The following is a 17,138-nucleotide window of genomic DNA, read 5'->3' as shown; positions in this document are numbered from 1 at the left end:
CAACTTTTGAGGCCTGATTTGCTCCTGTCTTTCTTTAATACAGAGTAACCACAGAAATGGTAAAATTTACCTTGCCAAAGTGTAAAGTGTAAAAAAAAAGAAAAAATCAAACCAGCAATTTATTAAGAGAGATACCTATTTTAGAGACTGGGATTTGTGCTGGAAGGAGTTTACCTTAGATATTCCTTAAAATAACATTTCAACACATCTGGCAGGAGAGTTGGTGAGCTTTCTAAGGTGGATGGCTGACACCTGGAGAGGGGTGTTGTTTTCTCCCTGTATTGGGTTTATGTGGAAAGGGTTTGATACTGGGGGCAGCTACAGTGGTGGATTCAGTGAAAAGCTGCCAGAAACTTTCCCAATGTCCAATGGAGCCAATGCCAGCTGGCTCCAGGATGGACTCACTGCTGATTAAAGGCCAAACACATCAGTGATGGTGGTAACACCTCTGTGATAACATATTTAATAAGGGTAAGAAGTTAGCAGTCCGTGTGTTGCAGTCTGTGGCACAGACCACGTTGAGGCAGCTGTGCCCCTACAGCCTGTGGAGAGCCCAATGACAGAGCAGGTGGAGATCCAAAGGAAGCTGTGACCCTGTGCTGGAGCAGTCTCCTGGCATGACCTGTGGACCCATGGAGAAACAGGAACCCATGCTGGAGCAGGTTTGCTGGCAGGACTTATGACTTGTCCTATAGGGGTCCCACATTGGCAACTTGTTCTGAAGGACTTCACCCTGTGGAAATGACCTGTGCTGGAGCAGGGGCTGAAGAACTGCATGCTGTGGGAATGACTCCCACGGGAGAATTTAATGGAGGACTGTCTCTTTTGGGAGGAATACCATGCTGGAGCAGGTGAAAAGTGTGACATGCTCTGCCCACTGAGGGGCAAGCACTGACCACAGCCCCCATTCCTTGTCCCCTGGGATGCAGAGGGGAGGAGGCAGAGATTAGGGTACAAAGTTAAGTCCAGGGAGGAGGGAGGTATGGAAGAAAGATGTCGTTAAGTTTGGATTTACTTCTCGTTATCCAACTCTCATTTGATTGGTAATGAATTTGGTCAATTTTCCCAACTCTAGTCTGATCTGCCTGTGACAGTACTTGCTGAGTGATCTCTTGCTGTCCTTATCTTGACCCATTTTCATTATATTTTCTTTCCTCTCCAGATGAAGAAGGGAGTGATAGAGCAGTTTTTGCGGACACCTGGTGTCCAGACAGTATCAACCCACCACAAGCTCTTTTTTTTTTTTTTTTTTTTTTTTTTTTTAATTTGGAAGTGCTTAGCTTTCCTCTAAATTCTACCACCTAGACAGCCAGTATTACTGCTGTGCAAAACTCCAGTTGCACTTTCTTTGTCACGTTTTGAGTTGTCACTTGGTAATTCTCATTGACTTCCCAAAGAACTCATTTGCAATACAGAGTCATTTGAGGTACTTGACAATTATTTGATTGGTTATTATTTTGTTTCAGTCAGATCACATACTGAATGTCACATGAAATTGAAAAGATTTCATAACACCTGTTCCAAATTGTGGGTTTATGAGTGAAATTTAGAATGAAAATATTTTTAACTAGAACTTTTTTTTTTTTCTGTGATTGTATCTTCTTTTTTATCTCTTCTTTTTTTATGGGATGGAACTCTGTTTGAATCACTCTCAATTCCCATTAAATACGTAGGATTTAAATATAAATTTGGAATAGAGATTAGATTCTTGTTTATGAATATTAGGGAATCTCAGATGATGACAACCAGGTTTCTTTTTGTTTAAAGTTTATTTTTAAAGTTTTTTTTTCTTTAACTCCATATCTCTAATTGCCAGATAGCATTTTTTGTGATGATAAGTGATGAAGCCAGTGAGTCCCACTAGCAGCCATTACCTGCAGCTGGTGCCCAGTTGAAATTTTAATCCATTACTAGCAAGTGGTGGTTTATGTTCATTTATGTAAAATTGTCATTGTATTTCAAACTTTGTATTCCATTAAGATATGCTCCTTTAGAGAATGTTTAGAATAAGACTCACAAAATCTTGTGTTTTAAAAATAAAGGCAGAAGCTTTTAAAGTTTTTTTAAAAGCAACTCTTTACAGAGGGAAAGCAAACCACAAACACATCAAGAAAGTAGAGTATGATAGACATCAAGAAAAACACGGACTATTTTTCTTTTTTTAAACAGATAGTTTGAAAATGTCATATAAAGGCTATGTTGTTCTTTTCATATTGCCTAGAAAATCTCAGCAATGCCTAGACAGCAGGAAGAAAATATTCATGGATTGTTGCATTATAGTCATAGTTCTTCTCATTTCCCAAAATGCACAGCTACTGTGTCATTTTAAGATTTAGAAGTCACTGCATTTATGTTTTAATGATCAATGGCAGCTCTTGATCTGAGTCATTAATGAGATTTTGACTGCATCTGCATTTTAACCTTGTATATTCTGCAAGAGAGAGTATGCTTGGAAAATGAGATTTCTGTCATGGTAATAATAAGTTTTATATGCTCAAGCTGAGAGGATTCACTCTTGTGAATCCTTTCCTGTACCCTCTGAAAGGTTACCCAGTACAAAGTTTCTGTTGAATGAGGAGGGGCAGAGGGAAAGCTCCTGCTACTATTTCTAATGGAGCCCTTTGTCCTACAGCACATAGGAAATGGCCCCAACTTGAAGGACCTCCAACTTCTATGTTGAGAGTAAAGTAGTAGGAAAGTCTCCTCAAAGTGAAATGTGATTTTGTACCTTGCTTATTTATTAAAACGCTTTTACTTCCTTTGAGGGCAGTAGAGCACCTTGCAAATGACAGATTGAGTGCATATAGTGTCATTTGGGGGATGTTTAATATATTGTCATAGATATTTGGGTATACTTAAATTGCTCTTAAAAATAGCAAATAATAGCCTTCCCAAACAATGCCTGAATTGTAATTCTATTCCTTAAAATCGTTCCTTATAATTGTTTTTGTATTATAACTTTTTGAAGTTTGTGAGTATCAGTGGGTATTTTTATCAGTAATAACCTGATTACAGGTTAGAAGAGACAAGCATAAATATTTTTCATTCTGAAGAGTGAATTTTTTAACATGATTTGCCTTTTTGCATGCTGCTTTCTCTGATGTATGCATTTCATTAGTCTTTCTATACTTTCAGTCAGAGATGTGTTCTGTCTACTTCTTGTGATCTTGTGAAGTTGTTCTGGCTAATTTCTCTTTAGCAATAGACTAATTTTAAATTCCCAGTACAACAAAAATATAGAATTTTCCAAATTAGAAGTTGGTGAATATATCCAAGAAAACACAGAATGAACAATGACAGTTTTATTGTAAAAGTGTTACAATATTGTATTTAGACCTGTTGAAAAAGGAGTTGTTATAAGTGCCTCACTGATTGCTTTATAAAGCCACACATTTTTCAGGGGATCACTTGATATAGTCTAAATAGGTCAACAGCTTTTGCAAAGCCAAAATTCTGCCCATTAGGACATGTGAGAAGTAGCTTGGAACAGCTATAGATAATTTGCAGAATGCTGGGACCAATCTAGCACTTCAAATACCTCATTTGGATGAAAACTAAACTTTAGATTGCTGAAGACAATAGAAGATATTGGTAGAGAAGTAGCACACAGCAAAGTAACAAATCAACTAAATGCTAATTTTCTTTTGGACAACATACACCTGCTACTGATATCTGTTAAAGCCAAGAGTCAAAATCCTAACCACTGTTTTAGAAAAAAATGTTAAAAGTGTACAAAGTTATGAATAAAGGCTGTTCTATAGGCAATTGATTGTTTGGAGTTAACTGTATGGAAATTTGGTTGGCATGAACAATTGAGTAAGAGATACTACTTCTAATTTGGCCATAGTAATTAAGGAGAGTGCAAGATAATGCTAAAGTTGACAAGATCAATAACATCTTTTTATTGTCTCTGTCAAAAATTGTCCACTGTCGATTATTTCTCAACCCCGTATGTGCTATACAAATCTTTAGTTTGGCCAAATGCCAGCTCTCAGGTCTCCAGCCATCATCTCATTTACAGAGAGCTTATCCTCTGGCTTTTGACTTACTATGTGGCAATTGCAGCCTGGGTTAGCACTTGGGAATTGCAGAACTTAAAAACTAATCAAAATTATATAATTTTACAGAAATAGCTACAATTCCAACAGATTAATTCACTTGGAATACTTATGACTACATGATTCTGTGTCTCAGTTCTCTTAGAGCTTGAGTGGAGGACAGAATATATATATCACAAATATACCTTTCCTCCAAATGTTGAAAAAAATCAGACTGCAATATGTTTAGGGCTTATTCCTTCATTCCATATCAGAACTTTGCAGAATCAGAATCATTTAGGTGTGAAAGATCCTTTAAGATCATTGAGCCTAGCTATTAACTCAGCACTGCCAAGTCCATCCTTAAGCCATGTAAGTACCATAACTGCATGTCTTAAATACTTCCTGGAATGGTGACTCAACAACATTCCTGGGAAGCATGTTTAAATGCCTGTCAACCCTTTCTCTGAGATATTTTCCTGGTAGCCTATCTAAATTTCCCCCAGCACAATTTGAGGCCATTTCCTTTTATCCTATCACTTTTTACCTGGGAGAAATGACAGCCCCCACCTGGCTACAGCTACTTTAGACTACACAAGTTCGCCCCGAACCTCCTTTTTACGAGGCGAAACAACCTTGGTACCCTTGGTACCCTCAGCTGCTCCTTGTGAGACTTGGGCTCCAGACTCTTCACCAGATTCTTTGCTCTTCTCTGGGTACCATCCTCAATGTCCTTGTAGGAGAGCCCAAAACTGAACTCATAATTTGAGGTGTGGCCTCACTGGTGCCGAGTACTGGAGAACAATCACTGCTCTGATCCTGTTGGCTGCACTGTTGCTGATGCAGGCCAGGATGCCATTGGCCCTCTTGGCCACCTGGGCACATGCTGGATCATGTCCAGTCAGCTGTCAACCAGCAACCCCAGGTCCTTTCCTGCTGGGCAGCTTTCTAGCCATCCATCCCCAAAACAGTAGGGCTGAATGAGATTATTGTGACCCAAGTGCAGAACCTGTCACTTTGCCATATTTAACATCATGCAATTCACCTAAGCCCATTGATAGGGCCTTTCTAGATCCCTCTGCTGAGCCTTCTTACCCTCCAACAGGCAACACTCCCACCCAACTTGGTATCATCTGCAAACTTACTAAAAATGTGACAGTAGTGTCCACTTTCATCCATCTCTGGATAAATAATTGCCTGCTTTGTACCTTGAGATCTTTTGGAAGAAATGAATGAGCTGGAAAAAAAATGTTCTTACGTCTGAACACTGACAGTTTTGGAGATTAGAAGGGAAATGAAGAAGAATAGTTCAAGAGAGAGCTCTGGTTACCATGAACTGAAAATCCACTGAATTTCACGAATTAAGGAAAAGAATGATCCAGAATGTCTATCTCTGTAGTGGTTTATAAAAGTCTTATTAGTTCAGAGATTGCTTTGTATTTTCATAATTCCTCTTACTAGGAATTTTAATCTCAGGGGAAACAAAAAATCAAGATATTTTATGTAGTCATTGTCCACTGCATACCATTAGATGGCCACTCTGAAATGCCCCTTATAAACTTAGAACTTCCTTTTATAAACTTAAAACTTCCAAAACTGACCTTCCTGGATAAATGTAAAAGGACTTAAAATTTTAAATTTAAAATTATTTTTTAAAATAGAAAGCTATACATGCATAAACTACTGGCTAAGAACAAAATCAACAATTTCAGGTCTCATCCTACAAACACCTTACTTGAGTAATTATTTACTTTTATGTAAGTAGTGAATATCATGGGATTAATTATATGGATAAGGGTTGCACATCTGGACCCTTGATCTCTTCAGAATGCTGAATACAGGCTGATTTTGATACACTAATGATTTTGTGGAGGCCATTAAAATCTGATATTACCTGTATTTTAATACTGGAAAATTGTAATGTAGACAAGGGGAATAGTAACACCTTAGATTCTATGAAGCAATACCCAGAGATAAATTTATGCTAGGAGAATAGAAACATAGAATTTGTTATTACCTTTGCTAATGCTGGGACTCTGTGGTTTATTTTAGGAATTATTTTTTAAAGGCATAGATGCATAAACCATATCACATGCTTAGGTTAAGTGCAAGTTACATTTATAACTATACTTAGTTATATTTAGATTTATTATTAAGTATGTTTAAGCTTTTCTGAGTACTTAACTATTTTCATGGAAATGTGGCTTATGTCCTCATGAAAACTACAAAAATAAAAAAAGCTGTACTTTGTCATTGGTATCTTCCAACCATGCCATTCCTGATTTAAATGTCAGAAAAAGAGGAGCTTCTCCAACTTAGGGAAACCAATTCAAAACCAGTAAGCATAGCTCAATCTCTGCAGTGAAGGGGAAAAAAAAATCACTTTTGGATTGAGGAGAAAGTGTTTTGTATACCAAATCCCTAATAATGTGTAGCAGAAGCTACAAGCATGTGAGTTCCACATAGGACTGAATATAATTTTCTATGTTATATAGATAAAGTTGTAATAGACTGGAGAGCATAAAACTCACTATACCTTTGTTTCAAGAGGTTCTTTTAGTTTCACCTTTCATCCTGAAACATAACTTGTAATTTGGTAAGTTAAATTCCAGGTTTACAAGGTCTACTTTTTAGAAGTGCTGAATGGGGTCTTATAACATTCTGCCCATCAATTTTTGTATTTTAAAATAGGCACAAATTCTCTTTTCTGTTTCTAAAATACATTTACCAAAACGGAAGCAGATGAAATGGTATTCACTGGTACTTCTTCCAAAGCTCAGGTATACAGTGGCACAAAACAAAACCAAAAGTACCCTTTCTTTAACTAAACCACTGAAATCTATCACATCCGTAGTTCATTCCATGCACATTTCTAGCTAATCTAATTGACTTAAATTTTGAAAATAAGAAGATTGTTTTAATAGTAACAGAAGTGTATTTGTCTATACCAGACACGTTCATAACAAAAGAACACAGACCTAATATGAGATGTAGGAAAGAAAAGTACAATATGTTGTTTAGCTTCCCTGTGCAAAACAGGAAGATAGCATTTGTGTAACAGGAATGAGGTTATAGAGGAAACCTAATTTCACATAACCATAATGAAATATTTTATCTTTTGTTTTAATAGTTGAGTGACATTTCTTTTTCTTTCCTAAGAAGGGGAAAGCATATTAGAATAGTTTTCATTAAGTGTGTAAATTGTTCATATGAAAATGTCTCTTGACTTCAGGCCATGCTTTTTAAAAGGTGGCAATATTTAGAACAGAGGACTCCAAAAAGAAGGATAGCAGACTTGGAAAGGGAGCATAAACATCTAGGTAAAAACTTTTTGTTGCAAAATAATGAACATTTAGGTAAATCTGCTCCTCTTGATCAGGTGGTCTAATACTTCTTTTCACAATATGTATTTTCAAAGAGGAAGAAAAGTTAAAACTAGATGAGTTTTAGTAAAATAAAATGGCCAAAATATGGCTGAAAATACAGTATTTGTGCCTCATTTGGGTATTTTTTCTTCATTTAGGTAGTACTTAAAAAGAAAAACATACAATACACTGTTTTGCTAGTAGGTGCCTTTCAAATTAAAGATATGTCCTTGTTTCATGGTGGAGGAATTGTAATCAATAAGAATTAAGTCTTAATAATTTAAAAGGTGAAGAACAATAAACATACTAATTATTTGGAGTTTGTGTTTGTAAATACTCATAGATTGATAGATTGGAAAAAAACTCTCATATTCCTGTGATACTAGCAGTATTCATGCTTTTTATTATCCCACATAATATTGGATCCATTTATGCTAGGCATTTAAAATTAAATTCCTTACTGTTGCTTACCAGCTCCTACCCTTCTGCTATTGAATTTTGTACTACAATAGCATTTTTTTGCTGGAGTATTTCCTCAGTACATGTCCTGTGGACTGAACTCAGCCTAAAAGCAGTCTTGCAGACTAACTGTAGACCCTCAGGCATATCTAAACCATTTGGTAAGTGCAACGAGGATGTCGCAAGGACAGCACAAATATATATAATCTGCATGGTGCTTTGTAGTATTGTGTGTGATATACCAGCTCAATTTGTGAGAGACAGAACATTACCTATTTTTGCTACCTTAATATTTTTAACCTGAAATAGAAAAAATAGAAAAAAATTATGGGACTATGTTTTTTTAGTGAGGCATGCATGTGAAAATTCAGGAAAATGAAAAGTTCAGTACCAAAGCAGTGTACTAATATATACAGTGCCAATTCGTAGTATACAACAGCCCAGGTTGGAAGGGACCTTTAAGGTCTAGCCTTTTGCTGGAAGAAGAGCTTCGGTGGGATTATCTGGCAACCTGCCACACTGAATCTTGAAAACCTTCTGTGATGGGAGTTTTGTGGAGGAGAAGGACACAAAACATACCACGTGTTTCAGTGTGGTAGCTAGTCACATCTTAGCTCAGTTGGGGCTGCCTCTCTTCTTTCAGGTGTTATCTCTTGGTATCTTCACAGTCTCTCTGTGGTGTTCAGTTTGTAAGCACTCTCTGAATTCAACTTCTCTTCTAGGCACGTACAGACACCCAGCTGGCCCTATAAGCACAGCTGCTCTCTGTGCCCCACCACCAATATCTTCACTTGCTTTGTAATTACCCCCAAAACCCCACAAAATTTAGAAGGCGTTTTGCTGGCTACATAGGTAGGTACTTAAAGGTCGTTTTCCTGCCTCCCTCCCCTCCAGCTTTGAGAATGTAGTGAAATTTATAACAGTGGGAGGAAGACCTGTTCGAGAATGCTGTTCAAAATCTGAGATCCTGCTTCTACCAAGTACCTCTCACTCTCTTCTTTTGATTCAATTTTCACTTAACAGATCTGATCTGAGAAGTTCTTTTATGCTTATGCCTGTCACTGTTTACCTGCACTGAAAGCCTTCATATAGAAAAAACTAGGTAAAGAAAAAGCTAATGAATTATAAAAGAAATATTATAAGAACAAAAATGGGAATGAGAATACTCTCTCTGAGCAGCCAGCCAGGCAGCCAGGCAGGCAGAAGAAAAATGTGGTAAGTAAGCTGTGGAGAATAGGAAGTTTAAAAATTTAAGTGCCTCTGTTTTAGAGGCATTGCATATGTTTTCCAGGTACGGGATGTGAAGCAAGATGTCAATAGCATAGCTGGAGGTTAAGATAAGGCTTAAGATAAGGAAGACAATTGGGACACACAGAATCAATTGTATGGCTGTCCCAGCAAAAATGTATTTGGTTTTGCATCTAGAAGTTTCACAGTTGCTCCAAACACATGCACAGTGCCATATAGCTTACAGCAATGGCTATATTAATTGACAATGCGTGACAAATCCAGTTGGCTAACTGGAATGGAGTGGAATACAATAGAGCATAAGACAATTATTCTGCAAAAGGGAAGCCCAAAGTCCTCATACAAAGATTTTTTAGGAGATGTTAAAATACTTGGGTAGTACTGTGATAATAGTAATTAGAACAGAATAGTGATTCTGTATTACACAGCCTCCTTCCAAGACTGCCCAGATACCTCATGAGAAAACGCCAACATAACAAGCAAAGAAAAGAACAAAATAATCAAACAGCCAGATGGGAAAATACACTTAGAGGGAAGTTTTCTCCAAATTCTTTTAAAAATAATTGTCTTTTAAATAATGAAATATGGCACATAACCTCTCTTTCAAAACCCTTTAAAAGTCAGTTAGAGTTAAATTCCCTGGAATATCAAGAGTTGTAAGTGCCAAGTCCTTCTTTAAGTCTTGGTAAGATCTTGACATCAGTGACATTGAATTCCATAATCTAATTATGTGCTGCATTAAAAAGTATGTTCTTTTATCAGATTTGGAGCTGCTGCTTTTCACTTTCACTTAGTGTCCTTTTGTTCTTGAATTATGATACACAGGACTACAGAAGCTCCTGATCTATTTTCTCTTTGCCACTTACCATTTTTATACTTTCATCATATCCCTCCTTTTCATCTTTTTTTTTTTTTTTTTTTTCCTAAGGTTAACAATGCCAGTTTTTCAGTCTTTTCATATGAAGGCTTCTCTATATGCCTAATTATCACAATCACTCTTTTCTGAATACCTCCTAATTCAGTAATATCTTTTTGTGATGGGCTGACCAGTACTTCACACTATTCCAGAGAAGAGAAAATTATTGATTCACATAATGACATATTTTCTTTCTTTCTTATTCCCCACCTCATTTCTTATTCATCTGAAAATTTTATGTGCTTTTTTGACTGCAGCTGCTCATCAAGCAGGGCTCTTCATTGAGCTGTCTGCAGTGAGACCCAGGTGTTTTTCCTAAGATGGTGCTAGTAATTGAGATCTCTGATAAAACAAATGTTCTGTTACAGGTTTAGGTTTCTTCATTTTGGTTTTGGTTTTTTGGGTTTGGTTGGTTGGTTTCTTGTTTCTTGTTTTTGTTTTTTTGTTTTTTTTTTTTTTTTTGTTCGATTATTTGTTTTCTCAGTAGGCCTTATTTTGCATGTAAATAAATTATTTTCACATCTTTTAAGATGGCCATCCATCTTCCTGAGTCAGTTTTCTCTCAGGTTTACTGTCTTATTTAGACTTGCTTAACAGGACTTCCTTGTTATTTATAAATTTTGCTAAATTGCTGTTCACTTCTTTTATTTACAACAATTAATACATTTTGAACACTTGGTCCTTGTATGGTGCCTGGAAGCACTCTACTGTTGAAGTTTTGCTATAATGAAAATTGACAATATATATGCTTTTGTTTTTTTTAATCTTTGATAAAAGTTTTGCTTCATTTTACATCCTGTCCTAAAATTACTTAGTCTCTGACTGAGATGGAGAATGAGTCTCTTGGGAGGAACATTGTTCTTGCCACATTTATTCAATTACTCTAACAAGGTTAAGGACCAAGTTACTTTCACAATTAAAGCTAAATAGTTGAGAGACAACTATCCTGTTTGTAACCACAAGTATGGAAATTAAGGACAGAGAATGGAAAAGTAATTAATTCATCCTGTTGGGCAGACACATTCAAAATCAAGATGGGAAAAAGCTTTTAACAGTTCTCAGAATTGTCTTGGTGCTAATCCTAAAAACCAGGAATATAAACAGTCCAAATAGGCAGGAGTATTTGAGTCTACTTCTTACACCTAAGACTTTGTATGACAATAAGGAAAAAGCAAACTAGTAGTATGGTCTAGACAGCTGTTAATTTTCAAGACTTTCTTTCACAATCTGGTATGAACCAAGATATTTTAAGATTTGGAATACCTAAAGTTCTTGTTGAAAAGGGGAAGGGCAAACTTATTTTGAGGCTTTATACATCCTAACCTCCCCTAGGCCTTCTTATTTCCTGGTATCTCTCTCTCTTTCTCTCAAGTGTTCTCCATCCTCTCCCTGAGAGAGTCTATGTGTGCTTCATCAACCCTGACTGCCTACAGTATGCAACAGACTTCACCACCTTCCTTCACCACGAAGATTGCTTGCACAGAGAAGGCTCCTCAGACTGCTTGGGACACCTTGCACAGATGCATGCCACTGCCTTGAACTCAGAATGGACACTAAAAGAGATCCTGAACATATTGGTGGGAAATGTGATCAGACACCTGCAACTCAGACCCTACCTGTTTGGTAAAGGAACTATAAGGACAGCTAGAACTTCTTGTGATATTCCCATAGTTTTACCTGACATAAATCCAGTAATTTCCATACCATAGACCACCCAACCCTAATCCAAACTATTTTGGGTGGAACAGAGGTTGACAACAGTTAATGGTTGACAACAGTCAACAGGTGACAACAGGTATCAAGTACTTAGTTTGTGAATGATCCTGTGAAAATGCTAGTAACCCCTCAATCTCCAGTGCTGGTGCCTGATCAGAGGACAGAACATGGAATATAATTTATGGCTATCTATGGACCAATTATGCATACAGATATATATATCTATATATATGCACACTATATATCTCTGTGTATAAGAGTATTTATACTGCATATATTTTTCCTATAGTAAGCTACTTTGATAAAGTAAAATATAGGATGCAGAATTATAAAAGAGTAACAGTAAAACTTGCCACTGTGACCTTTTTGTTCATTCATAGCAACACAAAAATTACCAGTATAATATAGCACAATCCAAAATATAAATATAGTTTATTATTTGAAGGAAGAATAGGAAGAAAACTCAGTGCTTTTCACTTGGAAGGCTTTAAAATACCACAAGGCTTGTGCAGCAGAAGAAAGTGACAGAGATAGAACATAAACTGTACAGTCACACCTATTAGTGAACATAATGCTATATTAATGACACTTTTGCATCAAGTATAAGAAGAGAAGCTATACTGTGTGTCATTTAGTTAATTTAGAGGAAAAATTTATACCAAAAATATGCACTCACTGCAACAATTCAAAGCTGAATGCTTTTCACAATAGATTTGCAAAATAAGCAGCAACCTAATAAAAACTTATGTCAGTCTTTACAGTTTGCCAGCCAAACCTAAGAAAATAACATTAAATGATTGGCAGCAGAGTTTTGTGGAAACAATGCATATGGAAAACAGTGACAATACTGTGCCTGGTGATGGCTGAAAATATCTGTGCTTTGCGATTGCTGTGGATTAATATATCTCTTGAAATTTGTGTACATTCAGGTAGTATTAAGAGATAAATATATGCCTTTTCAATGGTGCTTTTTCATTTGGGAGAATGTCACAGAATACTTTTCAACACCTCTAGGAAGCTGTTATTCACTAAACAAAGCCTGTAGCCCACTATTTTTCATGTAAACCCATCATGATAAAATATTCAATAAATAAGTATTAAAATGAAGTCTGGAATAAAGCTGTATCACTATAACATTTCAGGGAAGTATCTGTACTTCTGTCTTTGCAGGATTTCTTTTTCTTTCATTTTTCTCTAGAATCTCTATAAGAATTGATTTGAATATATTCAGATTTTCACATTTTCAGACAGGCTTCTTGATTTTCTACTTTCCTGTTCATCTACCTATGTTTCCCACTGTAGTGGGATATCAGAACCTATAAGAGACACTGCATTTTTCAAATAGAATGTTTTAATATTGTCCATCCTTCCATGCTGTTAATCCCAAGTAATGATTTCTTTCTGGGGAGTGGTGTCAATGGTTATTACTTGAATGTACAAGGTAGTAAGTGAAATATCACAGTGGGAATAAGCTGTTAAGGATTATATTGGCGAATATATTTGTTTATTTGGAAGGTCCAGTTTCATCCTGAAATCTGTGACAAGAAAACCATCAAGTTTGGATCATAGGAGTTTACATAACTACTGGGAGCAGGATTGGTTGGTGTTTTTGGTACCTCTGCATTTCAATTTCATATCAGCCATAATGTAATTATGTCTTAGACTAAGCAAAATAATAGAATTATGAGGCATAAAAGGTAACTTTTCTGAATTTACCTTTTCATTTTTCTTTTTCCTTTTTTTTTTTTTTTACCTGAAGTTTACAGCCACACAAGTATATGTGTAAGATACTCAGCTGTCCAATACTTGATCAAGAACTTGAACAAGGGACAATTTTTTGCTTCCCTTACTGGGGATTTTTCACATATATACAATCACAGGGATATAAATATATGCAATTCTTCTATTTAGTTCTTACAATATCACTTAAAGTTGAAAATCATATCAGTAAAAACTAAGAAGAATTGTTTTTATTAAAGTGGAACTCCGATTTCATCCAAATGTGACAAAGATACTGTTGAAAAGCTGTTTTTTATGAAAACTTTCAAATCACTTGGGATTTAGCTGGGGTTTTTTGCTTGTTTGTTTGTTTTTATTTTGTTTTGTTTGTTTGTTTGGGGTTTTTTTAAGTATACTTTTCTTTTTTGACTTTTAATTATATATTTCTATGTAAGATTGACTGTGATGGATTAAATTATCCAGTCAAATCTCTCAGAGCAGAATTATATATGGTTCATATTAACTTCAAATATTTTTTTTTCCTACCAATATGACTTTGAGAAATGGAGACTCTATCAAATCAAGTATTTGACAGGTAACATACAAGGTATCATGTCATTTATCTAGACAAGAAAATGCCCTTCTAGCTGAATCTTAATAAAATAAATTTCGATCTTCATATTTAGAAAGATTTCACAAGATACTCGGATCTTCACATCTATACACAAGATGTCCATATTTTCTTCCATTTTTTCAAGTATATTAGTGTATCATTAACAACCTGTGAACATCAGCAGGTGTGTGAATGCTGTCCATTCACAGAAAAGATTCCCTTTTGAAAACATAACTCTCAGAGTGCCTCCTTTGAATTTTCCAAGTTGGTATGGAACCCGGGGCTGAATTAATGGAAATACTTAATCTCTCCTTCCTATCAAAATTAAATACAGTATTGCAAGCTTTTTTGGTGTATTCTTGAGCTCTTACTGACCATTTATTGTAAAACCATATCAAGAAAGAACGTAAATAAAATTAAAAATGTTCTCTAGCCTGAAGATTTCTATCTTGTATTTATCTCTGTAGTTTTGTAAAAACCTGATTCTGCTGAATGAATAATATTTTTATTTTAAAGGCGAGTCTTTAGTGGGCAACTCAATAGAAGTTAACTGTCTTGTCATTTGAAAGCAATGGTAGCTGTGATAGCTTCACTCATTAACTTTTGTTTCATTGTTCATCTGTTTTTTGTTAAATTTCAGATTTCATTGATTTTAAATAGTGAAATCAGATTGGCCTTTAACTTTTAGGTTCAAATTCATATTTCATTAAGCAGGTATGACATAGTTCTGTTATATATATACTCTGTTATAGTAAGTTAGATCTGCAGGAGGCAGGGAGAGAGGAAAAACTCCAAAGAGAATAGCAATAAAGTTTATATTGTCTTTTGTTTAAAATTAAAAAAAATATATCAGCTCAATTGACTTTTTATAACTTCAAAACTATGTGTATTTTCAAGGTACTGTATTTTTTTGTTTGTTTGGGTTTGGCCCTGGCTAATTTTAGGAAAGCAATTAAAGATTTAAAGTATAGACAGAAGTGTTGATCATAGTTACATCATAGCATGCATACAATTTGCTTTTTCTCACCATAAGACCAAAAAAACCTGAACCCCACCCTCTTCCCAAAGACATAATATTTACTTTAAAAAAGAGACATCTGGTAAAGAAACTTGCTAATCCTGTGCCTAACTGTAAGAGAATTTTAATGCAACAGTAGCTAGTTTGCATGCAAACATCTCTGAACTGCCTTGTAAATATTAGTCCAATGTTTGAAGGTTTTTTCATAACATTAACTAAGAAACATGAGATTTAAAGTAGAGTATGTTATGTAAGATCTTCCCACCTCCCAGGATTTGGTAAATCTAAGTAAGTAGGCCTATCATGAATGTCAGTCAATATTCCTTAATGCAGATTCAGTTTGAAATACCTCTTGTACTGAAAACCTGCTTGTACATGTCTTATGTTGGTCCATATCCAGTGCTTCTCCTTAGATGATCAGTTCTTAGCAATTGCTGTGGGGGAAGAAGATCTGATCAGGATGGGCAAACAATGTTGTGTTGAGTAAAACTAGTTCTATTTATTTTGATTGAACTTTAGATATATATGAATTAATAGTAACTGTTAAGTTTAGTGAACCACATATAGAAATGCCTGACTTCTATCAAAGTGATTCTTTGTATGCCTGTCAGCTAAAGATTTTCTTGTACACTCAAAAGAGATTTGTGATCTTTATATTATATTGTTTGTGAGATCATGAACGTGTATCCTGCTAATGGAACTCCAAGATAAAATTTAATCTTATATTTAAGATGTATTATATTTAAGATATATTTATATTTTCCTACTGTTGGTACATAACTCACTTCTTTTTTTTATGCTATGGACAGTTTGTATTCAACTATACCTTATTTTCTTCTTGCTTCTTTAAGTTTTATCAAAATTGCATTCACTCATTTTGCAACAGAGGCAGAAAAAATTTCTTCTTTTTCTGTCTCTCATCACCTTATCTCATTTACATTTACATCATCTTATCTCTTTAAATAAATACTTTTAGTTGAGTTGTATGTTGATTAAGCCTTTTATTATGGCTTGGTTGAAGAGGAGGCTTTCAGAAGCTAAGTTTGAATACCTGGCTTGCAGCTCTCATTATGTTGAATTAGGATGCATAATTTATGGCCATATATTAGTTGTAATATATGCAAACAAATAGTTTTAACATTGTCCTCCTACAAAAAGAATTTAGTAATTTCTTAGATGACTGAGTTTGTGTGTGAGAGACGATAAGCTAAACAAAATCAACAGTGTACCAGGAAATCCTTCAGATATTTACAGTATAAGCTTTTCTGTCTCCCAAGAGATCAAAAGAAAAGTATGTGGGTGGTGCATTTACCTGCTTCTCATCTTGAGGCTTACCAAAGTGGTTGTCAGTGGAAGATCTGTATTGAGCCAATCAGGCATCCAGTATTAAGCAAAATGCATGATCTTTGTCCCCTTGGTAACAGTTGTGTTTAGCAGAACGCAAAATGTGTTGCTCTAAATCATTGCTCTAATTGGCACCTTTGTTGACAGTCTCAAAAGAAAGGTCAAGATGTGGTTAGGCGTGGGACTGATGTACTGTCTTACTCACAGCTGCAGCCTCCTTGGCTGAATGCAGCAATTTATTGAGCAGGCATTTGCTTTTTAAATTCTGTGGATATTTCAGCAAATTCCATGAGTAGATACTATTTGCATTTAATCTTTCCTTTTAATTTTTTTTTTCTTTTATACTTTGCTACAGATAGCATGCTTACTGCATTAAATCTAGGTGAGAAAAAAGGAAAGTGAGGTGCCAAGCTAGTGCAAAAATGCCTGTAACCTGGTCACTTAATAAATTTGCTTGCTGTTGACAGGCACTGCTTTATGCGGGGGAATATTAACACCACTTAGGCCAAGCTGCTTTGGGTATTTGAAAAAAGGACATATTAGAACACCTGAGTTTAAAAATGTCTATTCCACATATAGTCATATTCTATGAGATGTAGGCACTCAAAAAGGGTGATTCAGAATCCCCAAATTAGTTGACTAAAGTTAGACAGTGTGAATGCCTCCTACAGTAGCAATATGTTGTAGAGGGACAGAAAGCAGG

At 35.5% G+C, this 17,138-nt stretch overlaps 1 protein-coding gene across 9 annotated transcripts in view; it reads left to right on the top strand.

The window, feature by feature from the left end:
- Positions 1-17,138, top strand: part of PCDH9 (protocadherin 9) — a 673,118-nt gene that overhangs the window by 165,061 nt on the left and 490,919 nt on the right. The window contains exon 4 of one of the 9 annotated variants that reach the window (XM_088159740.1): positions 11,398-14,505. The exons of the other annotated variants lie outside the window; for them this stretch is intronic. Coding sequence (XP_088015866.1) covers positions 11,398-11,418 — 21 coding nt within the window. The 3' untranslated portion in view covers positions 11,419-14,505. Of the gene's footprint in view, positions 1-11,397; positions 14,506-17,138 lie in introns of those variants that run through there. 9 annotated transcript variants of the gene reach the window in all.

Source organism: Sturnus vulgaris, chromosome 2 (assembly GCF_052056855.1).
Source record: "Sturnus vulgaris isolate bStuVul1 chromosome 2, bStuVul1.hap1, whole genome shotgun sequence".
Lineage (NCBI taxonomy): Eukaryota > Metazoa > Chordata > Aves > Passeriformes > Sturnidae > Sturnus > Sturnus vulgaris.
This window is presented reverse-complemented; position numbering and strand designations above follow the sequence as displayed.